Genomic DNA, 27317 nt, shown 5'->3' on the forward strand with positions numbered 1-27317 from the left:
TACTTCGCCTGAGGGGTCTGAGAACTGCATTTGTAACAGGACACTCCTCCCCCACATGACTCTTTTGCCACCATGGACCTTTCTGTCGAACCTGCACAATCACAAATTGCAGCCCTGCTCAGCACACTGAATGTGAGAAACGCTGTCTTTTGAGGCAGGAGAGGAAGGGACACCAGAACTCAGAGCCTGGGTCCCTTTTACTCATCTCCTTAAGCTACAGAGTCACTGTGTAGAATGTGTCCACCCTGCAGTCAAGAGCCGACAGACATCAAATGCATGTGCAGGCTGGGGAGGGGAGACTGTCGGCTGTGATGGAGCTGAGGCTGAAGAGACTGGTTATTGCCGGCCCTGCATTAAACCTATGGTTAAGCTTCTGCTGCCTGACAGAGCAGGAGTTGTCATAACGGGCCTGCTGGAGTGGGGTAGAGCGGGCTCCCTTAGCCCCTGCTGCCCCAGCTGTCCTCCACTGCAGGCCTCCTGCTCTCCTCGAGGGCACAGGATCACCTTGGGCCAGGTCTGATTAGACAAAGGTTTTCTTCTTCTCCACAGCCCAGGGCATTACCAGTGCATTCCAGAGACAAAGTAGGACCAAATAGAAACATTTGTCCATTGTCAAATGGACAAATAATGACAACAGCTATTTTTTGCCTTGCTTTGATAAAAAGGTAAATACTATAATCTTCATCATAACAGTTAATGAGAAATACTGATTCAAAATTTCCTCGATACTTTGAAGGACTTGATCAAACAAACGTGACATTGATATTGCCTTTAATTATACTTACTGGACCACGAAATCCTGGAGGGCCAACATCCCCTTTCCACCCCTGTGTTGAAAGACAGTTACAAATTAGGAGTACATTCATCAAAAGTGTTTACATATTTGGTATACTTAAAAAGCAAAATGCACAAACAATAAATCAGTGCTAAAAGTAATGTTATTTCGATGTAACGTACAAAGCAAGTTAAAGTGAAAGGGACATTGGCTTTAGATTATTTTCCTGGAGGGTCATATCTGGGTCAAGAATCTTAACAAGGTCCTGAAGTGGTTGTTGTTCCAGTGGTCCTCCAGTTTTCTTCCATGCCACTACCATCCAAGGACGTTCACATCATTGCAGACTCCCACGTTCTCACCCAGATTAGAGGCATGGGAAAACTAGGCTGTGGGTGAATGCAATTCCCAGTATCCCAACTATAACCAACCCCCTTTCTTAGCTACTCAGAATTCTACTAGAAGTGATATTATTATAAGATAAACCCTGAATCTGCACATATACCTAAATATGAAAATTATTTGAAAACGTCTGTAACGTGTTGTCAGACACAAATGACGTGGAATACAGTTCACAATTAATTGATGATGACCTTTCAGCGTATCATGACCCAGGTTGAGACTCTTGAGGTTCAGCCTGCACTTGACCTCTGTGGGAGATCAAGTTTTGGTCACCCTGAAATCTATCTCTTTACCTTGATTGTTTTCTCTGAGGGACATTTGACCTCCCCCACTAACTGCCTAAAGAATTTGACATGGTGGCTCCTTCCTGGAACAGATCTATCATGATGGCTGTAAAGATAACGTAGGATAAATGTTACAATAGGAAAGGCACCAAAAGCCCATCTTATCAGAAGTTCTGTCTCTCTGGCCACATTCTCTGGATGGCCCTGCAAGGAGTTGCCAGACAAACATTTACATTTATAAGGGAAATCTCCATTTATAAAGGTATCTCCCTCTCTGTTTTGGGAAGAGGGGGGATGGCCTCATTTCTAGAGGCTTATCAATGTGGAAGGTAAGGCCTTAAATCTGCATAATAACCTTACTCTTGTTTACTGTGCTTTAGTGGTGATCTCCTGTAACTGACCCCCCCACCCCCAAAATCCTCCTTTGTCATTGGCTAAACGTGGTATTTAAGACGAGAATTTCTGCTATTGTGTGGAGAAACGCAGTGTCCCTGCTTTCTCCCATGTATACATGTTATTAAACTTAATATTATTTTCTCCTGCTAACCTGTCTTGTTGATTATTTGGCCAGCCAGAAGAACCTTAAGGAAAAGGGCAGAGGGAGATTCTCCCTCTTCCCCCACAGTTTTGGCGACCATGAAGGGACCCTAACTGGCTGGCAAGTTGCCTTCTCTGGCTGGAAGACCTGCCCTTCTCCCTGGACTACTGCAGATGGTGAGATACGGGAACGCCTGACAAAAGCCGGCAAAAAGGTAAGACTTCTTACCACGTCAGCCTCCCGGAATCTCTATCTGCGGAGTCCGGCGGAAGGAAATGGTGAGAATTTTTTCTCTTTCTAAATTTAGATTGGCAGGAGAAAATATTTGGGAAACTAGTTTCTTGTGCTTTTAGTGACTCTTGGTTTAAATTTGGTAGAGTACTCTTGGTTTTGATCTTGATCTCTTTTCCTCCCAGAGTAGTCTCTGTCTTGTTCTGTGTCCTGAGAAAACTTGGCTTTGTGACCAGTGAGAATCTTCTCCTTGGTCTCCACCATACGGAAGGTGCATTTACCGGGGTGCCCCTTGGTGGCCAGTTGAGTAGACTGGGGTTCCGAACTGTCTCTTTGTCCGGCTGTGCCAAGCTCTCAGGGGAGTTTGTCATAAAGGGCCCAGTCCATAAGGGCTTTTGTCATCTTAACCTTTGTTGCTTGTTAGTGCTGGAAAAATCCCATTCCAGTATCACCTGCCCAGTGTCACAGATTAGCGGGTCTGTGACTGGAGGCGTCCCACACTATTGTGGGAGACTGGAGACACCATTTTCACTACACCATCCTTACCGCCTGTGCAACGAAGGTCTTTACTTTCTCTGAATATCTTTGAGAGTGAATTCTGTAGATCCTGGGGCTACATCATCTGCGCCCTCACCAGGGACGCCTCTTGCGTCCATGGTAAAGATTTATTCTAAGCGTGGAAAGTTACCTCCGGGTCTTTCCTTAAAAAGGCTTATTAGATTGAGTCACTATTAGAATAAATATACAAATGAAGATCCTACTTGTCAATGGCCAGACAACGGATCCTTTAAATTAAAAAAACTTCTAAATTAGGGAAAGAAAAGAAATGTTTTGAGAGCTCTCACATAATTGTTTAATTAGTACCTAAGAAAAGGCCAGGAAAAAGAAGGAAAAAATTTAAATAGCCTTAGACCTTGACTCAGATTACAATTGAATTGAAAACATGTAAAAGTGTAAGTGTTGATAAGATTATAAAGGTTAAAATGTTTGAGCTAATTTTATATAAAGAGGTTACATCAACTTTGCCTGAGTATGTTTTAAAATGTCTGACTGGGAATGCTTCCCTTGTCCAAAATTATAAGACCAAGACCTATTGATAAAAATCTTAATAAAAACTATGTTTAGAGGTATAAGAGGTGATAAAATTTTGTAGAAAAAAACTGATGTTATTTCTTTTTTTTTTTTTTTTTAAATTTTATTTATTTTATTTTTTCCCCCCAAAGCCCCAGTGGATAGTTGTATGTTGTAGCTGCACATCCTTCTAGTTGCTGTATGCGGGACTCGGCCTCAAGATGAACGGAGAAGTGGTGCCTCGATGCGCACCCGGGATCCGAACCCGGGCCACCAGCATCGCAGCGCGCGCACTTAACCACCAAGCCACAGGGCCGGCCCTGATGTTATTTCTATTACAGAACTGGTTAACAAAAATAATAATTTAAATGATGGCTAATTTTATCTGAAGTCTTATAAAGCCTTGTAGACAATCTAAATAATTATTGGGAATAAGTAACTAAATAGCTGTAAAAAAGATAAATGTTAGATGAACTTTACACAATAATTATGTGTTATGGTGGTTACAGCTTCCAAACTCTTTTTGGTGACTTAAAACTTTAGAGTTTTGCTAAAATTTATGAAAAAAATTCACTTGAGTAGATCATTTCCAAATAACATAAGATATTAGACATTGATTGCTAAATGTACGGTTGTCTACTTTTGGCTTCTCAAATAACCTGAAACTTCCTACAATTGCAGGACTTTTCCAACTGCTTCCTCCTGGCGAGCTGAAATCTCACTGGTCCTAAGTCAACCAGCTTCTACTAGACAGAACAAATTTAATATCTTTTCCACAAGACCACCCTTCAAGTGTTTAAAGTTGCCACATCTCCTGTTTCTTCTTAACAAATACACTGAGGTATTTTAATGAACTCTGATTGCAATTACGTTACCTAGTTCCAGGGCGTGGGGGAAAAGGGTGGGCACAACCCAACCAATTAAAGAAGGCTGAAGATAGGATGATAGGGAGGGGATTACCTTAATGCCATCTTCACCTGTTAACCCAGGGAAGCCCCTGTTGCCTTTGGCTCCCTAAAGAAAAGAGCAAAGAGCATGGGTCAGAAGACACACTAATCAATTTCTTCTGTAGGAAGCAGAACCGTTTGAACTCCTTTTTGGAAAAAAAAAAAAAGAGAGAAGAATGTGCTCAGTTGACCTCTCTTCACATGACGGTGTAAAACTATGATTCTCAAATGTAATTTTAAAAAGCTATATGCTTTTGATTAGTTTATAACTGCTTAGTGACTCTCAAGAATCCTTCTTCGTCTAGTAGGATTGACATTTTCACAACATCAATGGGTCAAATCATGTCTTTACCTCGGTGCCAGGGAACCCAGGAGCACCATCTTTTCCAGGTTTCCCCTAAAACAAAAACATGTAATTAAATATATGTGGATAACCTTAATAAACATGGAAAACTTGAAAAATAGGATAATCTACTCTTGGCCAGGGGCAAGAAATTCTGAATGAGGTTCCCCACTCAGTTGTTAGAAGGAAAAAATATTAATCACAGAACATAGGACGACCTTCTCTTGCCAGGGAAGGCAGAAGCCAGTCAGAATCGGAAATCAGGGAGGGTCAAAGGAAGAAAGAGAGAAAATTAAGAGCTAAGCTTAAACTAGAGTTGATGCTTTCCATTCAAGTTTGGAAGGAAAATCAAGGAAGCACTAAGCAGAGAAGTGAACAAGGAAACCTAGAAAGAGAAAAGTGTTCACAGTCAGTTTATTTATTTGAAATGTTGGTAATTCCCTGAACTACAGATGTCCCTATATTTAAATATATGCATAAAGGTATATTGCATATCCAAACAGACATGGCTTTTGGATGAACTATTCTGGTATTTACCCTTGATGATAGCATCAAAAATCATATTGGTTGAATTTTTTTTCTTAGAAAAAAATATACTTTTCTGGTGTATAATTTTTAGAGTTTTAAAACAATACATGTGTTTAAATCTTTCCAAGATAGAGCTGGGTGGGAGAGTGGGCCCCTGTTGCTTCTGTCTTCCCAGCATCCCACTTCTCGTCACAGTGTGCCCTGTGTCCTTTGGGGAGCTGCCCTTCCCTCCCTTTGTGTGGTTCTGATGGGGCTGCAGTCACAGAAGCTCCCGTCCCACTGGCCTGGCCAATCATGGTACCTTTTCCTCCTGGCCACGGTTCAGGGTGAGACCTAGATGGGCCAATCAGAGCAAGTCTTTGGGATTTTATATGGACACAGGGAGAAACGCTCTCTCCTCAAATGCCGTTAACCTGAATGCATTCGGATGCAGTCTGCTGCTACATCCCAGGCTTTCTCCCCATCATTCGTCAAAGGAGAGAAGGAGGCTGATTGACACACAGAGAGAAGCAGAAGCGAAATGGAGAGAGAGTCCTGCCCATATTGTTTCAGGCTCTGAAGTCCTTGAAGCCTATTTTAGCCTTAAATTTCTCAGATGATTGAACAAATAGGTTCCACTCTCTAAATCTTTAAAATGTTTTTAAAAATCTAAGCTAGTTTGAGTTGAGCGTTTTATCCTTTCAACCTAGAGTCCTGAGTAGTGACCAATATGGCTGCACATGACACTGAATTTCCAAACTTACCTGTGGACCAGGTTCTCCAGGAGCACCCTTTTCAGAGCGATAAGATTCTCCAGGCAGTCCCTGTATTAATTAATCAGACTTAGGTCAAGTTTTATGAATTATTGATTTTTTTTGCTTACATTGATTTTTATTAATTTTCCCCTTCTGATTATTCTACTATATTTAAAAATGTTCAAATGATGGGTCATCTAAGAGGGAAAGCTTATTTATGAGTCTTAATTAAAAAATAGATTCTAAAAAACCAGAGGCTGAAGATAAATCATAAGATGGGTGACGTTGGGTGCATGCAAAACAGTACAAGGATTTCAGTTAGAAGTGGCCATCCAATAATCCTAGTATATTCATGACCTCTGTAGTAAAATATTGTGCTTTAACTAATATTAAGCTTTAAACATAGATTATACATCAAAATATGCACGAAGGTTCTACTTGATGTTTCAAGGGAATGATATGACTCTAAATGACCTACTGAGGGTCCAGGAGGTCCAGATGTGCCCATGGCTCCCCTGTCCCCCTTCTCGCCCTTGAGGTCCTGCCACAAAAACAAGTTAAGGTCATTACAAACAGATCAAACCAGACTTGACTGATGATAGTTGGAAAGTTCCTCTATCTGTTCAATAAACTGGATTCACAAACTCCTTATGGACCTCACTTAACACAACACGGTAAACCTTATCGTTTTTCATATTTATTTATTTAAATGGGCTTTTAAACTTTTTTTTTATAATTTTATTTATTTTTCTTTTCCCCCAAAGCCCCAGTAGATAGTTGTATGTCATAGCTGCACATCCTTCTAGTTGCTGTATGTGGGACGCGGCCTCAGCATGGCCGGAGAAGCGGTGCGTTGGTGCGCGCCCGGGATCCGAACCCCGGCCGCCAGCAGCGGAGTGCTGGCGCTTAACCGCTAAGCCACGGGGCCAGCCCACGGTTTTTCATATTTCAAATTTTATACTTGTGAACCCACTGAAACTATACACAAACTTTTTTTAAAGTATCTTTTGGAGCAAACTACATTAAATGAATTTGATTCCTGAAGCAGTTTTCTATAAGCACAATCAGATCATTTCTTATGCATTTTACTTTCATTTTTAGTATACTGAAGTTATTTTCATTAGGATCCATTATTTTCTGAGTAAATATTACAATGAGGATTTGATTCATTAATCAGGTTTGTTTTTACCCTTACCACATTTTGTTGATTATATTTTTTGCAAGGTGAGTGTTCTCTTGAGGGCATCATTTTCTTCTAACTCAACTGTTTTTCCCCTGAGTCAAATTATCCAGATGTAGATTTTGTGATGATAAGATTTTTTTTCTCTCAATTTTCAGCCAATAAAGTTTTAGGCTTTATTAATTTTATTTTTGTTGATTTCCCCTGAAAAGTTCAATTTTTTCCCTCAGGTCAGTTTTTTTCCAATCTTCAATGTGAGTTATTATTTTGATATTTCAAATTTCGCTATGTTTTAACTCTTGTTAGTTTTGTTTTGATAATTTCCATCATTGAAAATTAATTATATTTGAGAGTGATGGCTAAGAGGAAACTATTATTAAAAACAATTATAAGTTTAAAAGAGAAGAATGGTTTATGTTTATTTCTTAATCCACAAGAAAATTGTTAGCTACCCTCCCCCCCCCCCACTTCTCTATCCCCTCTCCCAGACATTCCAGGATCCATCTAGTGTTTAGGGTTGGTGTATTATATTGCAATTCACTTCTGAGCAAGCAATTCAGTTTCATATCCTGGTCCTCCTAGCTACTCCACTGTGGGAGCAAAAAGCAAATGTTAATGTAAAAATAACAGGGTCATAGTGTCCTTGGAGAGGAATGGGGGCCACATTGTCCTGGGGGTGACAATGAGAGGGTAAAAATGTCCCATTTGATTATCATACCCCCTTCACCACATCTTTAGAGCTTTACTATCCAATTGGATCAGAGCTGTACATGCATTTTATTATCATTTATTCAAAAATATTCACTGAATACTCACTCTGCATTAGGAACAATGAGAGAGAGGATGAGGATAAAGGGTGACCAAAATCAGACCTGGGCTCTACCTTCAAGAATCTTGGAAGTTGCTTGCCTCGGATCTTCCTCATCTCACGTTTTCTGGTTCTCAAGTAAAAGACGGGAAAGGAATAAAACCCAGAGATTCAGGACGGATGAGGGGGCTGGGCTGAGCTGGGCTTAGATGACAGAGTTTATAAAAGAGGTAAGGGATCAGAAGACTTCATCCCAAACGAGAAGGCACAACCCTAATCATAAAATTGAAGTTACCGTTCTGTTCTCCGGGCCGGTCAGTGTCACAATAACTGTTCCTGGTGGTCCAGGGGGTCCCGCTAATCCTTTCACACCCTAAAGACAAATACACTCAGAAATGAAAAACTAAACAACAGCAGCTTTACTATATCTGAGAAATCTACTTTTCCCCTTTAGTTCTTTTGTAAGAAGATCGAGCAAATGGAAGCTTGAGACACAGCAAGTGCATTCATTTCAGCGTGATTTAGCAAATAAAATGTACAGGCTGATTGGTATGGAACTGAAAATATCTTGTCCATAAATAAACCACAGTATTTAAATTACCCGCTCTCCTTTTTGTCCTATCACATTATCGCCCATGTGACCCTGTAAGAAAACACAAAACCAAACTATTTTTAAAAAATGAATATGAATAAATAATTTAAACTCATTATCATTAAAGTTCCAATATTTGTATAAGAACATTTATATTTAAATTTCAATATTAGAATTATAAAAGTTATTTTAGCTATTTTTTGGAGTGCAGTGGCAATATGTTTCTTTTAAAACTGGAGATCTAGGGGCCTGCCGGTGGCGTAGCAGTTAAGTGCGCTCCCCTTCGGTGGCCCGGGATTCACAGGTTCAGATCCTGGGGGCATACTGATGCACCGCTTGTAAAGCCATGCTGTGGCGATGTCCCATATAAAGTAGAGGAAGATGGGCATGGATGTTAGCCCAGGGCCAGTCTTCCTCAGCAAAAAGAGGAAGATTGGCAACAGGTGTTAGCTCAGGGCTGATCTTCCTCGCAAAAAAACAAACAAAAAAACCCAAAAAACTGGAGATCTTGAGGTGCAGAAAGCTTAAGGGATTTACTTAATATGGCAAGTGATGACATGAGGTGGCGTGAGGTGGAGAAAGGAACCCCGGCTCAGAAGATGTTTTTCTGGCTCAGCTACTAGCTAGTTTTGATTCTACTGGCTGGTTACTTAACTTCCTGATGCCCTAGTTTTCTTGTCTTAAAAATAAGAGGGAGGGACTGGACCCATGGCATAGTGGTTAAGTTCACATGCTCTGCTTTGGAGGCCAGGGGTTCGCAGGTTCGGATCCCGGGCTTGGAGCTACGCACTGCTCATCAAGCCATGTGGTGGCGGCATCCCACATACAAAATAGAGGAAGATGGGCACAGACGTTAGCTCAGGGACAATATTTCTCAACAAAAAGAGGAAGATTGGCAACAAGTGTTAGCTCAGGGCTAATCTTCCTCACCAAAAAAAAAAAAAAAAAAGGTGGAATGGGTAGCTAAACTACAGTATTCCAAAATTCAAAACTTAGTAGAGAAGCTAAGAATAGAATTCAAGCTACCTGACTTCACTAGTAAGTTAGTGACACAAGATAAGTCTAATGTGACTAGTCTGTGGACTTCACTAACGATGGCCAGTCTACCATTTCAGCCAACGTCTCCTTGCTTTTTTGCTCTTGAGAGCAAATCTTCTCCCCGTTAGGCCAAAAGTTGTTGATAAAAGCTCAAGATGAAGAATCAAAAGACTTCAAACCTCAGCTCTGCCATTTACTGTCTATTTGACAATTCACCTAACTTGAATCTATCCATCTCATAGGGTGTGTGTGTGTGTGTGTGTGTGCGCGCGCGTGCACGCACGCCCGCATATCAATGAAATAATAAATGTGAAAGCTACACGCAAAGGCAACCTGATAGTAAGTAACAGATACTGTGTTTAGTACTAATTTCCTGGTGAGCTCAGACTGCTCAATATTTTCTTACTTAAACTAGTGAAGGGGATTAGAATACGCCACCCCAAAATACACCACTTTGGCATAAAGATTATTTTGAGCTGAAGACAACTGAGGAACAGCAAATACAGAAAATGTTTTCTACCCTCCCCGTTTCTGCCTAAAGGCAGGGCATAGATTTCCCTTTGTGAAGGTGTCACCCATCCCCTCTCCTGTACCAGGAAGAAGGACAACTCTTAATACTGGAAATGGCATGGACTTAAATCTGCATAAACAAACCTTCCTGAAATAACCCTTACATTCCATTAGTTTCCCCCATATATTTACCTTCCCACAATTTACCATGCCTAGAAGGTCAAAGCCCTGTTACTTTGTCTTGTCATTTCTCTGCAAATTTATCACCCTTTGTTAAAATGCTATACAAGCCTCTGGGTCTCACTGTCTCTTTGGGGTTCTCATTTCATTTCTATGAGGCTCTCCTCCCCATAGGCATATAAAATAAATCTTTTTCTCCTGTTAAACTATCTTTTGTCAGTTCAGTTTGCAGGGTCCAGTCACTGAAAATAAGAGGATAGATGAAAGATTTTTTTTTTCTCCCCAACACTAATTGGCCTTTTTAATAGAAAGACATGCAGGACCCTGCTTAATGAGTGCACGAATAATCATCTTTTATTTACCAGCATAAGATCAGCTTGGTTTTGGGAAGCAGCCCACTATAAAAATTTATAGGATAAAGTGCTGGGTGACCAGTAGGATTATCAGAAATGGGAAACCTATGGACTAGGAATCCTTGCCCTTTTCCTGATAAGGAATTCCTTATAATTGAAGTAAGACTCTTTGTATCAGAGATCAAGTTACTGAAGTGCAGGGAAAAGAGAGAGAAGAGATGCCTAGCTGCCAGTCATGCTCCCTTCCCTGTTGGGAATTCTTGTGGTTCCCGAGAGGTGCCTGGCAGTGCCCCATGAGGGGAATCAGACCAGGTTTGGCTTTTAGATTGGTTAGGGTGCTCTGGCTGATTCGATGATATGACATAAGAACTGTAATCTACCTTAGGTCCTGGAGGTCCCATGATTCCTGGAAAGCCCTAGGAAAATCCATAAGTTAAAATTACAGATGGAAATGCACCAATCTAGAACACTGTTTAAAGTTTTTAGCTATAATTAATTTATTAGTTTACAGTGTGAACAGCAATGGTGACTTAATACTCACAAAGAATCCTGGAGGGCCAGGTGGGCCAACAGGTCCGGGAAAACCTGGAAGGCCTGGCAAACCCTTTAAATTAAGAGAAGAATAACAGTAAGTTCAAGTTTACTTCACACTGAAGGACTATGTCCATTATTTAAATGCATTAAAATATTTTAACAAAATCAGAGCATAACATTTCCCATTTATGGCTGCAGTTAGTTACAATAAATACCATATGTCACAGGCTCCCAGGACCATCCTGATGGTACTATTTCCAGAAAAATGACCAGAGCAGTTGCTTTACTTTGGAAGAGTTTTAAATTTTGGGGGGTAATTTTGCTTCTCTCTCTTTCTTTTTTTTGTTCCAAAGCATGCTCCTACCTTAGAGCCTTCTGCCTGCTCTCCCTCTGCCTAGAATCCTCTTTCTCCAGATATCTGTATGATTCATTTCCTCTCTATTTTCTTATCTTTACTCAAAGATCACCCTTTCCATAAAGCCTTCCCCGCCCATCTGATCTAAAGCCGAAAGCCAGACACTTCCTATCCCCTACTCCTGCATTATTTTTCTCCTAAGCATTTATTACTAACAGACCATACACTTACTAATTTATATTTTTTATATTTTCTTCTACTAGAATGTAAGCTCCACAAGAGCATGAATTTTTTTAAAATTATTTTTTTAGCTGATTTGTACACTGTGGTATCCCCAGAGCCTAGAATAGCTCCTGGCACATAATTGGCAGATAAGAAATATTTCCTGTATAAATGAATGTCCCGCTGCTATATCTTCAGCAGTAGCACAATGTAGCCAGCAGTCAAGACACGTTGAAGGGAGACATCCAGGTCCCAGATTGCTACTATCTACTCTTACTGGATCCCCTGCCTTCAGCATCTGGCCCCTTAAATGTTTCCTGAGCAACAAACCAAGAGCCATTGTATTCTGTATCTCTTCTTGAAAGCCTATAATGGCTCTTATTGGCATCATTCCGCTGTTTTGCAGCTCATCACCAGATGGCATGGCTCGCCATAGAGGAGTGCAACAAGCTTAACTCTAACTCTGACTCACTCAGGCAAATACCAATCTCTACCCAGGAGTTTTCACAGTTTCTTACTTCTGAACTAAGTTAAAATATTCCTGGTTAATTAGCCTGAAAGTTAGTACTTACCAAAAGATCCTTTTGAATCACAAAGTAAAGCACACACAACTCCCCACACAGCTGTTTCTTTGTATCCACTCTGGATCACTCTCAGGCTACATACATATAGATTAGAAAGCAAACTATTCAATAGGGGAAAGATACATTTAGATAAAACCCTGTTATTTACTATCATGCAACTGACGGGGTTCAGGGCAGGCCGCCCCAAGATGTGCCACTCTGGTATGCGGATTATTTCCAGCTGAAGACAATAAAGGCTCAGAAGACTCTGAAAGAAACTTTGACATTCCCAGCAACTAACTGCCTAAAAGGATTTAAGGATAGAAGGCCTTGCCCCAGAACAGGCCATCACCATAGATAACTCTGGCTATAGATAGACTGGGAGGGTCCTTGCTAAGCCCATTCTTATCAAAGTTCTGTTTACCAAACATTTACATTTGTAAGGGAAATCTCCATTTGTAAAAGTATCTCCCTCTCTGTACCTGGAAGAAGGGGGGATGACCTCATCTCTAGAAACTTATCAGTGAGGAAGTGAAGGCCTTAAATCTGCATAATAATCTTACTTTTGTTTACTGTGCTTGTCTGGTAACCTCCCATAACTGACTCCCCCTACCCCCAACATCCTCCTTTGTCTTTAGCTGACGATAGTATTTAAGATAAGAACCTCCACCATTTTGTCAAGTTACCCAGTTTTTCCAGGTCTCTCCCACATATACATGCTATAAAGCTTTGTTTGATTTTCTCCTGCTATTCAATCTCACGTCAATTTAATTTGTAGCCCAGCCAGAAAGGACCCAGAATGGGTAGAGGATAGTCTTCCTCCCCTTCACAAATTTTACAATAGAGATGTTATTTAACATTATAGTCTTAAATCATATTCAATGTACGATACAAACTAATCCTGAATTTCAACAAATACAGAGTAAGTGGAACATAACTATTCCTTGAAGACTCCTCCTTAGATTTAGGAAAGCTTGGGTGATTGAGATTTAAGAAGAGATGAAAAGACATATGTACAAAATTATCTTTTTATATCAGCTTCACGTAATATCTTATAATAAGGTGAGCATCTTAGAATGAAATGAGGTAGATATGTAAATAGAAGAAATATGAATGTCTATTAAAAGTGTTCTTAAAAGAGTGAGAAAGATATAGGGGGAAGAGAGAAGAGAGAGACAGAGAGAGGAGAAAAAGGAAACACAGAGACCGAGACAGAAAGACAAAGAGAGAGAGAGAGAGAGGAGAAAAGGGGATAGTGGGGGGAGAGAGAGAGAGGTTGAGAATGATAGGGATCTTCTCTGAAGTGCGTCTACCTGGAATCCTGGAGCTCCTGGCAACCCGGGGTCACCTTTTCCATCAAGTTCTATACCTTCTCCTTCGGCAGGAGCACCCTTGAAAATGAAGAAGTTCGTCAAACATAATCAATGTTCTATTTTCAAAACCCTTTTAAATGCTTATTCAAGGTCACGCTGCTTCAAGGATAAAAGTGCTTTCCAGGATATATACTTAGAGAAATGATTTAGGATTATGTAGCTATTCTATTTTGAAGAATTCAGAGCATTTTCATATATCCTAAAATTGACAAGTTACTGTGGAAGGAAGAAAGACACAAGGATGATAAGTCAACTCCCAAGATAGTAAATTAGTGGCAATTCCTGATCTAGAATGTGGGGCCCTGAACATGAGGTCAGTTCTCTTCCCCTAGACTCTTTTTCCTTGTTTTCCTTAAGACATATTTATGACAAAAGCCAGAAGTTGTTGTTGAATATGAATAAGTATCATGTCCCAATTATTATGGTTTCTGAATTAATTATGAAACCTAATATGTAATTACTTATATCTCATTTAATAGATGTCCTTTTCATAGGTACAATTACAGATTTTCAATAATAACATGCCACAAATCACTTACCTTTTCTCCTTTCAAACCAACAGCACCCTAGGAAAAGAAGTGGCATATGAACAACTAGAGGTGATCAAATAAACGACATCCCTGCTTTGTCGTCTCTGCTATCCTGCCTCTCCCCGCCGTATACTTCCCACTGGCTTTTAGACATGTTCAAATTTCTCTCATTTAAACAAAGTCTCCCCTTAATCTCACCACCACCAGTACTGCCCTGTCTTTCCTTCACGTCATCTGCAAACTTCTTGTTTTGTTCCTATCCCATTCATTCCTCTGTCCCACGTCCGCTTCCTGCCTCTATCCATCATGGAAGGACCCCTTGCTAAGGTCTTGCAATGACTTTGACATTGCTAAAATCAATGACAAGGTATCAGTTCTTCCTGGACTTCTCAGCAGCATTAGGCAGCTGTCTGCCACTCCCCTTTACTGAAATATCTCTTTCCTGGGCGTCCAGAAAACACTCTTCCTGGTTTTCTTTCTATGACCAGGGCCACCCCTCCTTTACAGGCTTGTTCTCCTTGACCTAGACGTGACATAGTGCAGCTCTCTAAGTCTCAGTTCTAAGACCCTTTTCTTCTTACTCTCACTCCTTGAGTCACCACCATCCCGGGCCTCTCCTCTGAGCAAATCCAGCTCCCTACTGGAGCTTAGATGTCTTGAGACATCCACTTAGATGTCTCAAAAACAAAACAAAGCCTCAAAGTGCAAACCTGAACTCATAATGCATTCATTCATTCATTCATTCTCTAGCTATGAGTTGAATGTCTACTACTGGCCGCCCGAGACTTCCCCAATGTCATGATGGATTTCAGTAGATGGCCGTTCTGGAGGAAACTACTTCTATTTCTACTTTGTTATTGATGGAGAGTTAGAAATGCATACCTACCGGGGCCCCTGGGAAGCCTGGTATCCCCGGAAATCCTGGAAACCCTTGCTCACCCTGGAAGACACATAAAGCTCATCATTCTTTTCAGTTGTTCCAGAACAGCCTATTGAGAGATTTTCCTTGTTTCTCTCTTCCAGTCCTGCTGTGGTAAATCTAGGGAAAGTAACCCAAATTCCTTATGGCTACTGGGTCATGAGGCTGAAGGCCAGAAAACCATTATCTTAATTGAAAACAGGATTAGATTCTACTGTTTCTCAAATTGTGCATAAATGGCAAAAGTCTAATTGTGCCAAGAACTTTTTAATTGCTGTTTCTTTGAAACTTTAGTAATTAGTTCTTTCATGGCCACCATTCTGGGGAAAAGGAGAGCGCAGTTAGGAAAGAAAGGAGATGAATGAATATCGAAGGCTCAGTGATTCTCTTCCAAAGACTAATTTTGCATTCCAAGCATTAGTTGCTGATTTATATATACTCGCGACCTCTGATGAAAATAACCAGTTGATCCCCCAATTATCTTTCTGTGGGAGAACATGAGAGAACTTCCTTAAATGACAGTCAGAAAGCAAGGCATGAGAAGAAAGAAAACCATCATATATTTGCCCCGAAGACACATAGCATTGGTTCTAACTAGAAGAACGTCTCAAGGAAAGCCTATCCCATTTCATTGCTACTTCACCTTGATTTGTTCATTTAGCAAAACATTGACTAACCATCTCCTGCATGAGAGGTACATACCTTAGAACCGTTGCATCCTGGCACACCAGGAAGACCATAAGTTCCAGGATGGCCTGGGGTGCCCTGAAAATAGAGAGAGTCTCAAAAAGGAGACATAATCACCAGGCCCTGGGACCAGGTGAAACAGAGAGGAACCCAAGGTGGGGAAAAAGATGGGCTGGTTTAGATAGTTCTTAAATATAAGTGGATATTTGAATAGTTAAGTTATAAATAAAGTTATTTTAGATAATAAGTTAAATAAAAATTATAGCAAATAAAAATGGGCTAATTAAAACCAAAAATTATCAAGTGAGATACAGATATTTTAGATGAAACAAAAGACCTTTCTATAGAAAATGGAGTACTTTAACATGATGTTTTAAGCTGGGGGAAAGGAAAAGAAAAAGAAGAGGGAAATGTGCACAGAGGTAACTATTTTATTATTCTGTGCTATTAAACAGAGTTATTCTGTTCTGTTCTCTCCCATCCCATCCCATCCCATCCCATCCCACCCCATCCCACCCTATCCAATTCTGCTTACATTTCAGGAAATACAGTTTGACTTGTGTGTCCTACAAATCCACACTCTAATACATTAGGTGATTCTACTGTGCCATCTTCATCATGTAGCAAATACATCAGTTCCCATTTCCTTGTGCTATTCCTTTAACATCTTTACTAAGATGAGCTTGCTTTTAATTTTTCTAGTTATGCATTTTTCCCATTACTTACTGGAAGTCCAGGAGGACCTGAGAATCCTGGTAATCCAGTCATTCCCTAAAGACATAGAAAAAGATGGCAAGAAAAATGTTTTAAAACTGTTCAACCTATAAACATAAACACTATTTACCATTCCAATAACCCCATCCTACGACTATAATTGGGAATGGCTAGAAACTATTTGAAAAACACAAAAAGGGTTGACAAACTTTTGTAAATCTTACATTTATATTACTTTGAAAAAGAGAAGATTAAGATTGTTTTTGGCTTTTTTTAGATTTTTAAGGTATAATTTATTATAGTAAAGTGGTCCAATCTTCCATGAACAACTTGGCCAATGTTTACATGTGTGCGTACATACATATTGGTATTACCACCACCCCATCCAGACACAGAACATCTCCACCACCCCAGGTGGTTCCCTCATGCCCCTTCGGAGCCAATTAATACCTAGTCCCAACATAGTAACCACTATTTTGACTTCTATGTTATAGATTAGTTTTACCTGTTCTTGAACTTTATCTACAAAAATGTACCATACACAACATATTCCTTTGCGACATTTGTATAACTTTTGCAGTGGAGAGTTATTCTTTTTAAAAGAAGAAGAATTTTCATCAAACAATCAGGATGGACCAGTTGGACTACTAACCCTTACACCTTTGGGACCAGTGAGTCCTGGCAGTCCTGGCAAACCCTAGATCCAAATGAAAAAACAAAAGGTAAACACTGTGAACATTATTTGGCATTAAGAAAGCCATAACGTAAAGGTCCCAGTTTTATTCACATGTCAAACTGTTTTGCTCTTATGATTATTTCATTGTTAACATGGTGCAATTGCTTGCTTGTTTCATTGGAGCTAAAACATTTATCAGAAAGGATTGTTAAAAAAAATAAATAAAAAAACAGCCAAAAATGGAGTCACTTGTGCTAAGCCCATGTCACCAAACCAAGTCTTAATACCTAACCCAATTGCAGTTTCGGCCACTGGCAGGAATGTGGTCTTAACCAGTCAGTATGGAATGTCCTGCTCAGCACCGGTGAGGTAATATGCCCAATAGACCCCTTTCATCTCCTAAAGGAAGGTGACCTTGTCTGAAACAATCCATTCTTGTCCCCCTTCTGCCTATAAAAGTCTTGTGTTTTGTACAGCTCCTCAGAGCTTCTTTCTGTTTGCTAGATGGGATATTGCCGGATTCATGAATCATTGAATAAAATGAATTAGATCTTTAAACTTACTCAGTTGAATTTTATTTTTTAACAGGATGAACAAAAATTCATTCAAACCTCTGCTACTCAGTGTAGGATGGAGGGGCCTGCAACATTAGCATCACCTGGGAACCTGTTAGAAATGCAGAATCTCAGGTCTCCCCCACCTCCCAGACCTATTGATTCAGGATCCACATTTCAACAAGATTAGATGATGATTCTTGTTCACATTCGTGTCTGAGCAATGCTGCTGTGAAAGCCCCACATTAGCCAGACAGCTGCTGAAGTCTGATAAGGATAAATGACACAATCTCAATGGTGGATGAGAATGGCAGCCAATATTTCTGTGCATCAGAAATACTTTGTTAACAAAATGGGCCTGGCATGCACAAATAAATAAATAGCAAAGTAAGGACAGCCTGAACCAGAGATAAACTTGCTTTGGGCACATAATGAATACAGTTTTGAGGACCTGTTTTTTGGAGAATAACCTTCAATGGAGATTATTTTAACTAGGCCACTTGGTATGAAAGTTCCATTGTCCAAAAGCTGTTCTCATCATTCCTTAGAGTTTCACTATGTTTTGGTATTTTTGACTTTTTGAGAAAAGGATTGTTACAGAGTCTTCTGAGATTAGACTGTCAAGGCCAAAGGCAGCCTTTCCTGACTGAGATAGAATTCCTGGGTGTGTGACTGATACCGGCTCAACACAAGGTTGACATAAGGGAAGCCATATTGTAGAAAAGAAACCATATTGTAACTTTGAATGACTTCTGACAAACTAACCCAGCTGGATCTGCACCCTCCAGGAGATCTACCTGCTCTGTGGATTTTACAACCCCTGCTTGTGCATGTACCTCCCAGCTGTGATAAGACGATAACTTTGTTCCTTAGGAATGTGATGACCCCCTGGACAGATAGTCTCTCTGGTGTGGCCACTCCTAGTCTGTAACACCAGAGGGTCAACATTCCTAATCCCCACCCCTATAACCCACTGGCCTATGTAACTGCTTCAAGATTCTGTGCCTCCTTAAGATGGTTCTTTTGGACATTAGTCAGCCATCTTCCCCCTTGCTAACAAGCTGTAATAAAATGCCGTTTCTCTGCCACCGTCTTGCCTCTTGACGATTGGCTTTTGTCTCCCGGTGAGCAGATCATGCCCTTTGTGCGGTAATGTGACAATGTTCCCCTCCTCTGCAGGATGCTAGTGTGTTATGTGGAAGGCAGAAGAGTGACTTGCAGGTTTTACTTCCCCATTGTAAATTTTCTCCTGTAGAAAATATTTAAAATTAAGATAGGAAATTTATGAACCTAAAAAATCTTCTTGGTCAGGTTTTAATACCCCCTAATTATCTGCCTTTGATTAAATTATCTTTTGCAGCTACATTGATAAGCTATACTTTAATATATGAACTCCATGACAACATGGCACACAGATTTTCTAGATTAACTTTATGCACTACCTGCACATCATGTAACCCATAGTAAGCACCATGTGTTTACAATCATTCTTTTAATTTATTGCTGGCTTCTCAAAGAAATGCTAAGGAAATAAGCAGAGTGGGGTGTAGAGAACCAAAGAAAAAGGAAGAAGTTGACCTTAGGCTGATGTTAAGTCCAGGATTGAAGCAGTAAATTCATTTTACTGGTGAAATGGAGGAAAATCTGAGGTCACACCCTGGAGAAAGGCAGTGGAACATTCAGATACTGAATGTATCCGAATTTAGACACAGAATGTCCAGAATCGGAACCACTTTTTCATAATCAGGATCAGAAGAAGGAGAGATGGAGAAACAGAACACACACATGAATATGATCGACTGAAATGGTACAATTCCTGGAAAACAACAAGCTTGTGCATTTTTCCTTAGAAACTGTAGGTGTGGGTCTAGTTTTTTTGGCTACAGGAGTTTGAGCCTGGCATCATGTCCAACCAGCTTTGAACTCTGATTGTGCCACCTCTTAGCTGTGTCACCAAGGACAAATTACTTAACCGCTCTGAGTGTCAGTTGTCTCATCCATAAAATAGAGATAATAATGGAACTAAGTTATGAGTGACCATAGTCATGATTTATGGAATCAGTGTAAGGAGTAAATGAGAATAAATGGCCCAATGCCTGACACAGAGTAAATTTGCAGTAAATATTGCCTCTGAATACCATTTCGATATTCTATACATTATTTATGAAAATTAAAAAGGATCAATTATAATTATCTTTCATAACTTATTAGTTAGTTCACAGCTTACTGGAGGCCAGCGGTCAGGGGAGTGAATGTGTGAGCGCGTGAGAGCCCAGGCTTAAGTCTAGCTCACATCCACGGCAGGAAGGAGCCATCAGCAAATCCAGAGGTTAGGCAGTTCTTTAGCAAATCCTCTAGGGTATTCGTTTAAACAAAGCCCTTTGTTGTATCACAGATTTTAGGATAAAAATGTGTGATGAGTGTGAAGGGCAGTTGGCTCTGGTAAGAACCTTAGGATACCTGATGTTTAAGGGACCAGCTGAGAAAGAGGAACCCAGAAAAGAAGAGAAGGGTGGGGAAAAAGTTGGGGAAAGGAGGATTCTAGAAACAAAAGACAAGTGTTTCAAGGAGAAGAGGGTGATTCATACAGTTTGAAACAAAGCAGATGGGCTCAAGTCCGATAAAGACACACAAATATCCATGGGCATTGGCTATTTGGAGGTCGTGGGTGATCTCTGCAGGGGATCAGGAGAGGGGGGCAGAAGGCAAATGATCACTGCTGGGGAGTGACTAGAAGATGAACTACAGCCGGCATGTTAGCTGTTTTTTAAAGAAGCTTGACGGAGAAAGGAAAGACAGGGAGAGGATGGCAATCCTTTGGTTACAGGACCTGAAGTTTTATATTAGGCTAGGGAAATATTTGCATACTTAAGGACTGAAAGAGAAAAGCCAACATCAAAAGGAAAGTTGGAATGTCCAAGAGAGGGGAGACAACTCTTGGAAGGAGCTTCTAGAGGGAATCCCAGTGACCAAGATACAGGTGGATGGATAGGTCCTGAATGGAAGGTGAAAAGAACTCATCTTTCCTGTAGAACAAAAGAAGGTAGGGACAGATGCAGGTGTAGAAACTGTGTAGATGGGGGATGGGGAGGACGTTGAGTAGGGGACTTGAAGATGATGATCATTTGAATCATCTTGGAATAAGATGTAGTTCTGAGGGCCCAGCTAAGACTGGAGAGCAGGAATTAGCCATGGCACCCACCAGTTGGCTAAGATGTGCAATTCTCTCCATGTTATCAGCAGCCCAGGGGTAGGCATAAAGAAGGTTAGGTGGATTGAAGATTTTCCGACAGGCTAACATACCTTGGGTCCCTGTGGTCCAGGCAGGCCTTCAGGACCTGGGAATCCCTTCTGGCCAGGAGAGCCAGGGGGTCCAGGAAAACCTTTCTCCCCCTGTTAAAACCAAAACAAGACAAGAAACACACAGAATAGCAACTACCCAACAACAAACACAGCCATACCATTGTTTTCTTTTCTTTATGACTTAATAACATTTTACATTTTTTTTTCTTGGATTAAAAATAATTAGCACTCAGCAGTGAGTGTATCAGTAACTGGAAAGCTGCCAGCTATTAGCATTTGTCTATGGACTTGGAAGTGCTGGTCCTCGGTCTGTAGAAACTTTACTTTTCCCCAAATGGTAGAGCTACAGAGAGCAGAGATTAAGGGGAGGAATCGAGAATTGAGGGAACACCCAGTTAGAAAGATCAAGGTTAGTGGAGTGTGTTTCTTGGGAGATGGAGAGAGAGTAAGGATAAGGCACAAGAATGTGTCTGGGAGTGTGCTTAATTGCTATGCAGCTTGAAAAGAACAACATGCAGACTATGAGTTTTAGTCCTGTCTTGATTACACGGGAATTAGTAATTCAATCTGCTATTTGTGTAGGAGATGCAGGGGAGATATCAAGAGTGGCATAACCAAAAGTATGAGCTAAAAATTTCTTTAGAAAGAGTCAAATGATAGTATGGGAAAGCCCCTAGAAATGAGTGAGTGAAAGTAATTTGGGCCCAATGATTGACATGGTTCTGCCAACAAATAATCTTCCACGGACATGGATCCCGGAATTACTCTTTAACAGTAAAGGTAAATTGGTTCAGTCAATTTAGTTACACAATTGGCAAATTAAATTAAAAGAAAAGAGAGATCAAGTAAGCAATTTCACATTGTGTGTGTGCACATACACATCCAATAGAAAGAGAAATAAAAGAATTTGCTAGACTCCTGTCAATACTGGGTACCTTCGCATATTCTAGAATAGCATCTTGCACATAGTAGGGATTCAATAAATACTTCTTGAATGCGAGAATGAATCATAGCTTTCCTACGTGGATCTGAAAGTACTATATTCATAGCATCAAGAAAATCCCTAAATTAAACTACACTTGAATTATAGAATAATTTAAAATAAATATAATAATAATTATTATAATTAGCATATAAGTTATATGTAAATTATTTTAGCCAAAGAGCTTAAAATATGTTCTTTTAAAAATATTTTTAAGCAGTCACCTTTCAGTATTGTTAAGCAATTCATTAACGTATCTGAGAAAAGGGTTGCGTAAACAAAGGAAAAACTTTAGTTCTGCTTCTGTCTTAATTATCACAAATTGCAAGTTAATGGAGCGAATTAATGAGATTTCACGGCGTTCCTTTTTTTCCTTGAATTCTGCAATGGAGCTACTTCCCTCCGAGGAATTTTTGCCTCAACTAAAGTGCTGATGCAGGATTCCTCCACGAGGGGGCGCCCTTGCACCAATGCTACGGGACTTCAAACCAGGGTTTCAACGTTTATGTCCAAGTGAGCGAATCAAGTTGTTTTCAGTTGCTCTCTCGTGTTTAGCAACATTGTAAATAGGATATATATACATATGCAGGTATTCTTATAAACTTTCTTTTTCTCTAACTTGCTATTTTTTTTTTTACAGACCAAGAGAGTTACAACAACTGCCGGTATTTACACAAGTTATCTGATGCTTCCTTGAAAGCCTTTTTTCTCCTCCTCAGGTTAATGTTTATACACAGTTGCTTTAAAATTGGATTTGGGGAATGGAATAACACACTGCTGATCTTTCTACTACAAAGGAAAGAAGCATGTGAATCCCTTGATGAGTATAGAGAAAAGAAGCACAATTGAAGTTTCATTTTTACCTTCTCCCCTTCCATCCCATCACAGAAGCACTGGCCTTTATCTTTACAGACACAGCCCTAGGAAGAAGGAAAGAGAAAGGGTTTTGTTTAAACACAGCTTAATAAATCCCAATGGACAGGGAAAAAGCAAATGTATTTTTCTGTTCTTTGAGCACTGAACACTATTCATTAGGAGCCATGTGATACTGTGGCAATATATTAATAGAAATAGAGTAGAAGAGAGTGAGAAGATGTTGCATATAGGAAAACTGTCAGATGAGTAGACATCATTTTTATTGTATTTAGGAATTTTAAGTAATTTATTTTGAAAAGACAGTCAGCTCTCCTTTTTTCAAAATAAAACATAGTTGAACCATATGAAATTGTCACTGTTGTGGGTAGAAAGGGGTCCAATGTTGGCAAATTTCTTAGGTTCGGCATAATGTACCCGTATGTATTTGTGCATATTAATGGATTGTATCTTCTACAGGTGATTCTAAGGTTTTCTTTTCATGAAATAATGTTCAAGACTGAGAAAAGAGGATCGATACCCATTATGTGTCTTTAAAGAGAAGAAACTAATTCACTAATATCAAAATGTTCTTTCTTATTAAAAACCAAATATTTCTCTGTGAGCTTGGGGACTCTTACCTGTCTAACTGGTCACTTTGATACACTTACAACACCAACTTGCACACCTATGCCCACGCCAACACTAATGAAGGTCAATTTTTAAAATTTTCTCTGCCAGCAGAGGAACAAAGAGAGAAATAGTTTCCAATAGTGGATTTAAAATTTGTTTTGACCCACATTCTATGGTTATATATTTATCTTTTTTCTTCAGGTTAATATTAACTGAAAATTAGTTTGCTTTCCCTAGAAAAAAATAATAAGTGATGGCAGAGTCAGGACAAGGCTAGGAGATATGCTGGCTGGTAGGAAAAATAAAAAGAAATTGCCTCAGATATTCCCAGAGTGGGGCCCTATTTGTGCAATCAAAATGAAAATACACAAACAAAAATAACTTTAATGGAATATATTTCCTGAGCCTAGGGCAGTAGGCTACGCTGTCATTCAAGGAAGGAGAGTACATAATAATTTTCAGACACACATTAATCCTCACCATTATATACATCACACAATTTATATGAATGGAAAGTGATTGATGGAAAAGAAAAGTCTACATTCTCCCCAAGGTTTGGATATTTGGTACTTTTTAGAAGACTAAATTTTTTCAGTTTTCGTCCCAGACGCTTGGGGTCATTAGGTCATATCCCACTTAATTATTTTAATCTTATCTTTCTAGATTTTTAAACTTTCATGTTCATTTCATCATATATATCAGTATACTAAATATCTACTAGATCTAGCGTACTAATTTGGTACACTAGCATACTAATATCTACTGAAGCAGTAGTTCTCAAAGTGTAGATCTTTAGACTAGCATGCAAATTCTTGGCCCCTCCCCAGACCCACAGATCAAAAACCCTGAGAGTGGGTCTCAGTAATCTGTTTTAACAGGCCCCCTGGGTGATTCTGATACCACTTGCTCTAAACTAACACCTAAAATTCCAGTCTGTAGGGTAGAGCTAATTCTGTACAGGCTTCTGAACACTAGATCATTTGAGACACTAACCTGCACATCTATTTTTTGTTTGGGGTGTCTTTTTTCCTCTCATTCCCAGAAAGTAGCCAGGCTTGGGTGCCCCTCACTCTAGGCGTGCTTTTGTCACTGGGCTGAAAGCAAAAGCTGCCTGAAGACAAGACTCCCCTAACTTTTGTTTCTGGAAGCGTGAAGACCTGTTGGCGGTTGGTCCCGAGAGCGGAGGGACCAGCATGCTGCTCCCATCTGGTGTCTGGTAGAGGCAGCAGGGCCTCAGAAAGGAAAGTCTGAGTCCAACACCCAAGGGGACCAGATACTGGGCAAGGACGCTTAACCTGGGCAAGGACTTGGTGCTCAAGTTTACAGGGCAGGGGTGGGCCACTGTTTTCAAATTGGTAGTGAGCATCTCTGACTCGTGTGCCTCCCACACAACACCTGGATTCTGAGCATCTCCGGAGCACAGGTACGAGGAGGCAAACTGCCAGTCAAACCTCTGACTCCTGAGAAGGTGCATGGAGGCCACCTCAATTGTGTTTCTTGGAGTAAAATCATATTCACTATATATTACTGGAAATCTTTCAATCTTAGCTTAAGCAAATAAAAGGTTGCTGAACTCCTTCAAACTAGATCAGGTCTCCCTATTTATATGCTCCCATGGACCTCTTGCATTTATGCGTGTGATGTATATTTTCCCTGATGACCCTAACCCCTAGGAGAGAAGGAATTGTCCAGTCTTGTTCACATCGGTAATGCTGGCATATAATATGTCCTGAACAAATGCTTGTGGATTGAGTGAATGGATCAATAAGTAGATGGTGATGGGTGATTTGTTTGCATCCAATTTGCACCTGGAATTTCCAGGCATATAAATTATATGGCTATTGTTGGGCTGCCATGACTACGATGTTTTCTACATGTATGAGTTATGAACAACTATGGTTGAAGTGGCAAAGAATGAAACTAGCAGCTTTGGCTATTTTAACACATGTTAAAATTAACACGAGGTTAATTGTTAGTTGCTTGGATATCAAAATAATTTGGAAAAATTTTAAACCTCAGAAGAGTTGTAAAACATACAGAATAGATGTATAAAGAAAACATATAAGTGTATAATGAACATCTACATATTTTCTTTTTTTTGTGTGTGAGGAAGATCAGCCCTGAGCTAACATCTATTGCCAATCCTCCTCCTTTTTTTCTGCCCCAAAGCCCCAGTAGATAGTTGTATGTCATAGTTGCACATCCTTCTAGTTGCTGTATGTGGGACGCGGCCTCAGCGTGGCCAGAGAAGCGGTGCGTCGGTGCGCACCCGGGATCCGAACCCGGGCCGCCAGTAGCGGAGCGTGAGCACTTAACCGCTAAGCCACGGTGCCGGCCCATTACGTATCTTCTCATTTAGTTTTACCAACTGTTAACATGTAGTCCCATCTCCTCCTCCTCTCTCTCCCTCTCTCTCTCTCCCCCCACCTCTGCCCGCGCGCGCGCACACACACACTTTTTTGTCAAACCATTCAAAAGCAGACTGCAGACACCATGATACTTAATACCTCTGCATGCATCTCCCCAAAACAAGAATATATTTTTTTCCAATTACAACATCATTCCCAAACCTAAGAAGTCAACAGTGATCCAACAACTTCAAGTTACTGGTTTTTAAATAAAATCTTCAGCCTTATACAAGGCCCTCGATGACCATTAGAAAATGAAAAGCTATTTAATTTTTAGCAGATTTTTCATTTTATACTAGAGATTTGGTATCAATCAATGCTTTGACCTGTAATCAACACATGAGGTCTGATCTCAATGAGTGGCTGTCACAGTTCTAAGAATTCTTAGGACTCACACGGTGGCCCCTGGAGGTCGGGCGTGGGGCTCTGCATGTGAGCACATTGTTCCCCTGAATTCCCTCCTGCCTGGGGTCTGGCTTCCCATCACCACCCACTGCAACTTTGCTCCTCTGTTTTTGTCATCAAAATCACAGTTCCTGACTTTTTTCATTATTGTCCGTCAGTTTGGGTCTTGACCCATTAGGGGTAACATATTTAGTTTGTTTATATTTGGTTTCATTGTTTTCACATTAGGGTAGAAGGCTTATTTGATGGTTCAGAGCCAGCTGGTTGGTTAGTTGAAAAATTTAGTTAAAGCGAGGAATCAAAAACACAAACAGATACATGAACACTTTAGACATTTTATTTTAACTCAAAACACATAAATGCACACCAGTTCTTCTATCTTGTGAAATAGGATGCAGGTCTTTTCTTTGGGAATGGATCTGCTATTTAGAGTTCTATGACATCATTCTTGCTACGTCACACACATAAGGTACCATCAACAATTTCTAGTGTTGCTTTCTTTGAACCAGGCCAATTGCTTAAAGATGCTTGCGGAGCAACCTGAGTTTAGAGTCCTTCTAGATGTTAATTCATGTTTTTCTCTAACTTTTTAAATGTTATCTCAGCCACACTTAATTGAATAGCAGTTTTCCTATCAACTTTATTTTATTCAATCTTCTAACCTAGTTCCACAGAAACACGTCTCTTATGCATTCATATTTAACCGATTTGTTATTTAATATTTAATTAAGTTACTTTGTTACAATAATAAGTGCAACTGGCAGAAACAACTAACTCTTGGCAATCATAAAGCTCCATCAGTGCAGCAGACATGTGCCAGTGTACTAGGGAGAAGCCTAAGGGGTCTCAAGTGGGCAGTGAGCAGTGGGCGTCAATTAGTCTATTATACAGAAGGTATAGAAAGTTCTGGCCAGTCCAGTGGTCAGTTAAATGGAGAGTGTTTGGGAAAGGGTCTACTGTACTGTCTACTCGTAAATATCTACCACATCATCCATGTGCAGGTGGTCAGCCCTGTTGGCAAGACTCCAGAGCCAGGTCTGTGTTTCTACGGCCAGGTTAGCAGAACTGCTCCAAAATCGTTCCAGCTTTAATTTTC

At 40.1% G+C, this 27317-nt stretch overlaps 1 protein-coding gene across 2 annotated transcripts in view; it reads right to left on the reverse strand.

The window, feature by feature from the left end:
• The window catches only part of COL4A3 (collagen type IV alpha 3 chain), a 138939-nt gene that overhangs the window by 54397 nt on the left and 57225 nt on the right, over window positions 1-27317 (reverse strand). For both annotated transcript variants that reach the window (XM_087424747.1, XM_087424746.1), the window contains exons 2-18: window positions 22787-22843; window positions 20942-21031; window positions 17061-17105; window positions 16421-16465; window positions 15710-15772; window positions 14975-15028; window positions 14098-14124; window positions 13499-13576; window positions 11053-11115; window positions 10892-10927; window positions 8440-8481; window positions 8134-8211; window positions 6329-6391; window positions 5860-5919; window positions 4598-4642; window positions 4259-4312; window positions 786-827 (exon numbers count right to left, since the gene is read on the reverse strand). In XM_087424747.1, the coding sequence (XP_087280873.1) occupies window positions 786-827; window positions 4259-4312; window positions 4598-4642; window positions 5860-5919; window positions 6329-6391; window positions 8134-8211; window positions 8440-8481; window positions 10892-10927; window positions 11053-11115; window positions 13499-13576; window positions 14098-14124; window positions 14975-15028; window positions 15710-15772; window positions 16421-16465; window positions 17061-17105; window positions 20942-21031; window positions 22787-22843 (942 nt within the window). The remainder of the gene's footprint in view (window positions 1-785; window positions 828-4258; window positions 4313-4597; window positions 4643-5859; window positions 5920-6328; window positions 6392-8133; window positions 8212-8439; window positions 8482-10891; window positions 10928-11052; window positions 11116-13498; window positions 13577-14097; window positions 14125-14974; window positions 15029-15709; window positions 15773-16420; window positions 16466-17060; window positions 17106-20941; window positions 21032-22786; window positions 22844-27317) is intronic.

This window comes from Ceratotherium simum, chromosome 37 (assembly GCF_057802395.1).
Source record: "Ceratotherium simum simum isolate JZ-2026a chromosome 37, ASM5780239v1, whole genome shotgun sequence".
NCBI classification, from domain to species: domain Eukaryota; kingdom Metazoa; phylum Chordata; class Mammalia; order Perissodactyla; family Rhinocerotidae; genus Ceratotherium; species Ceratotherium simum.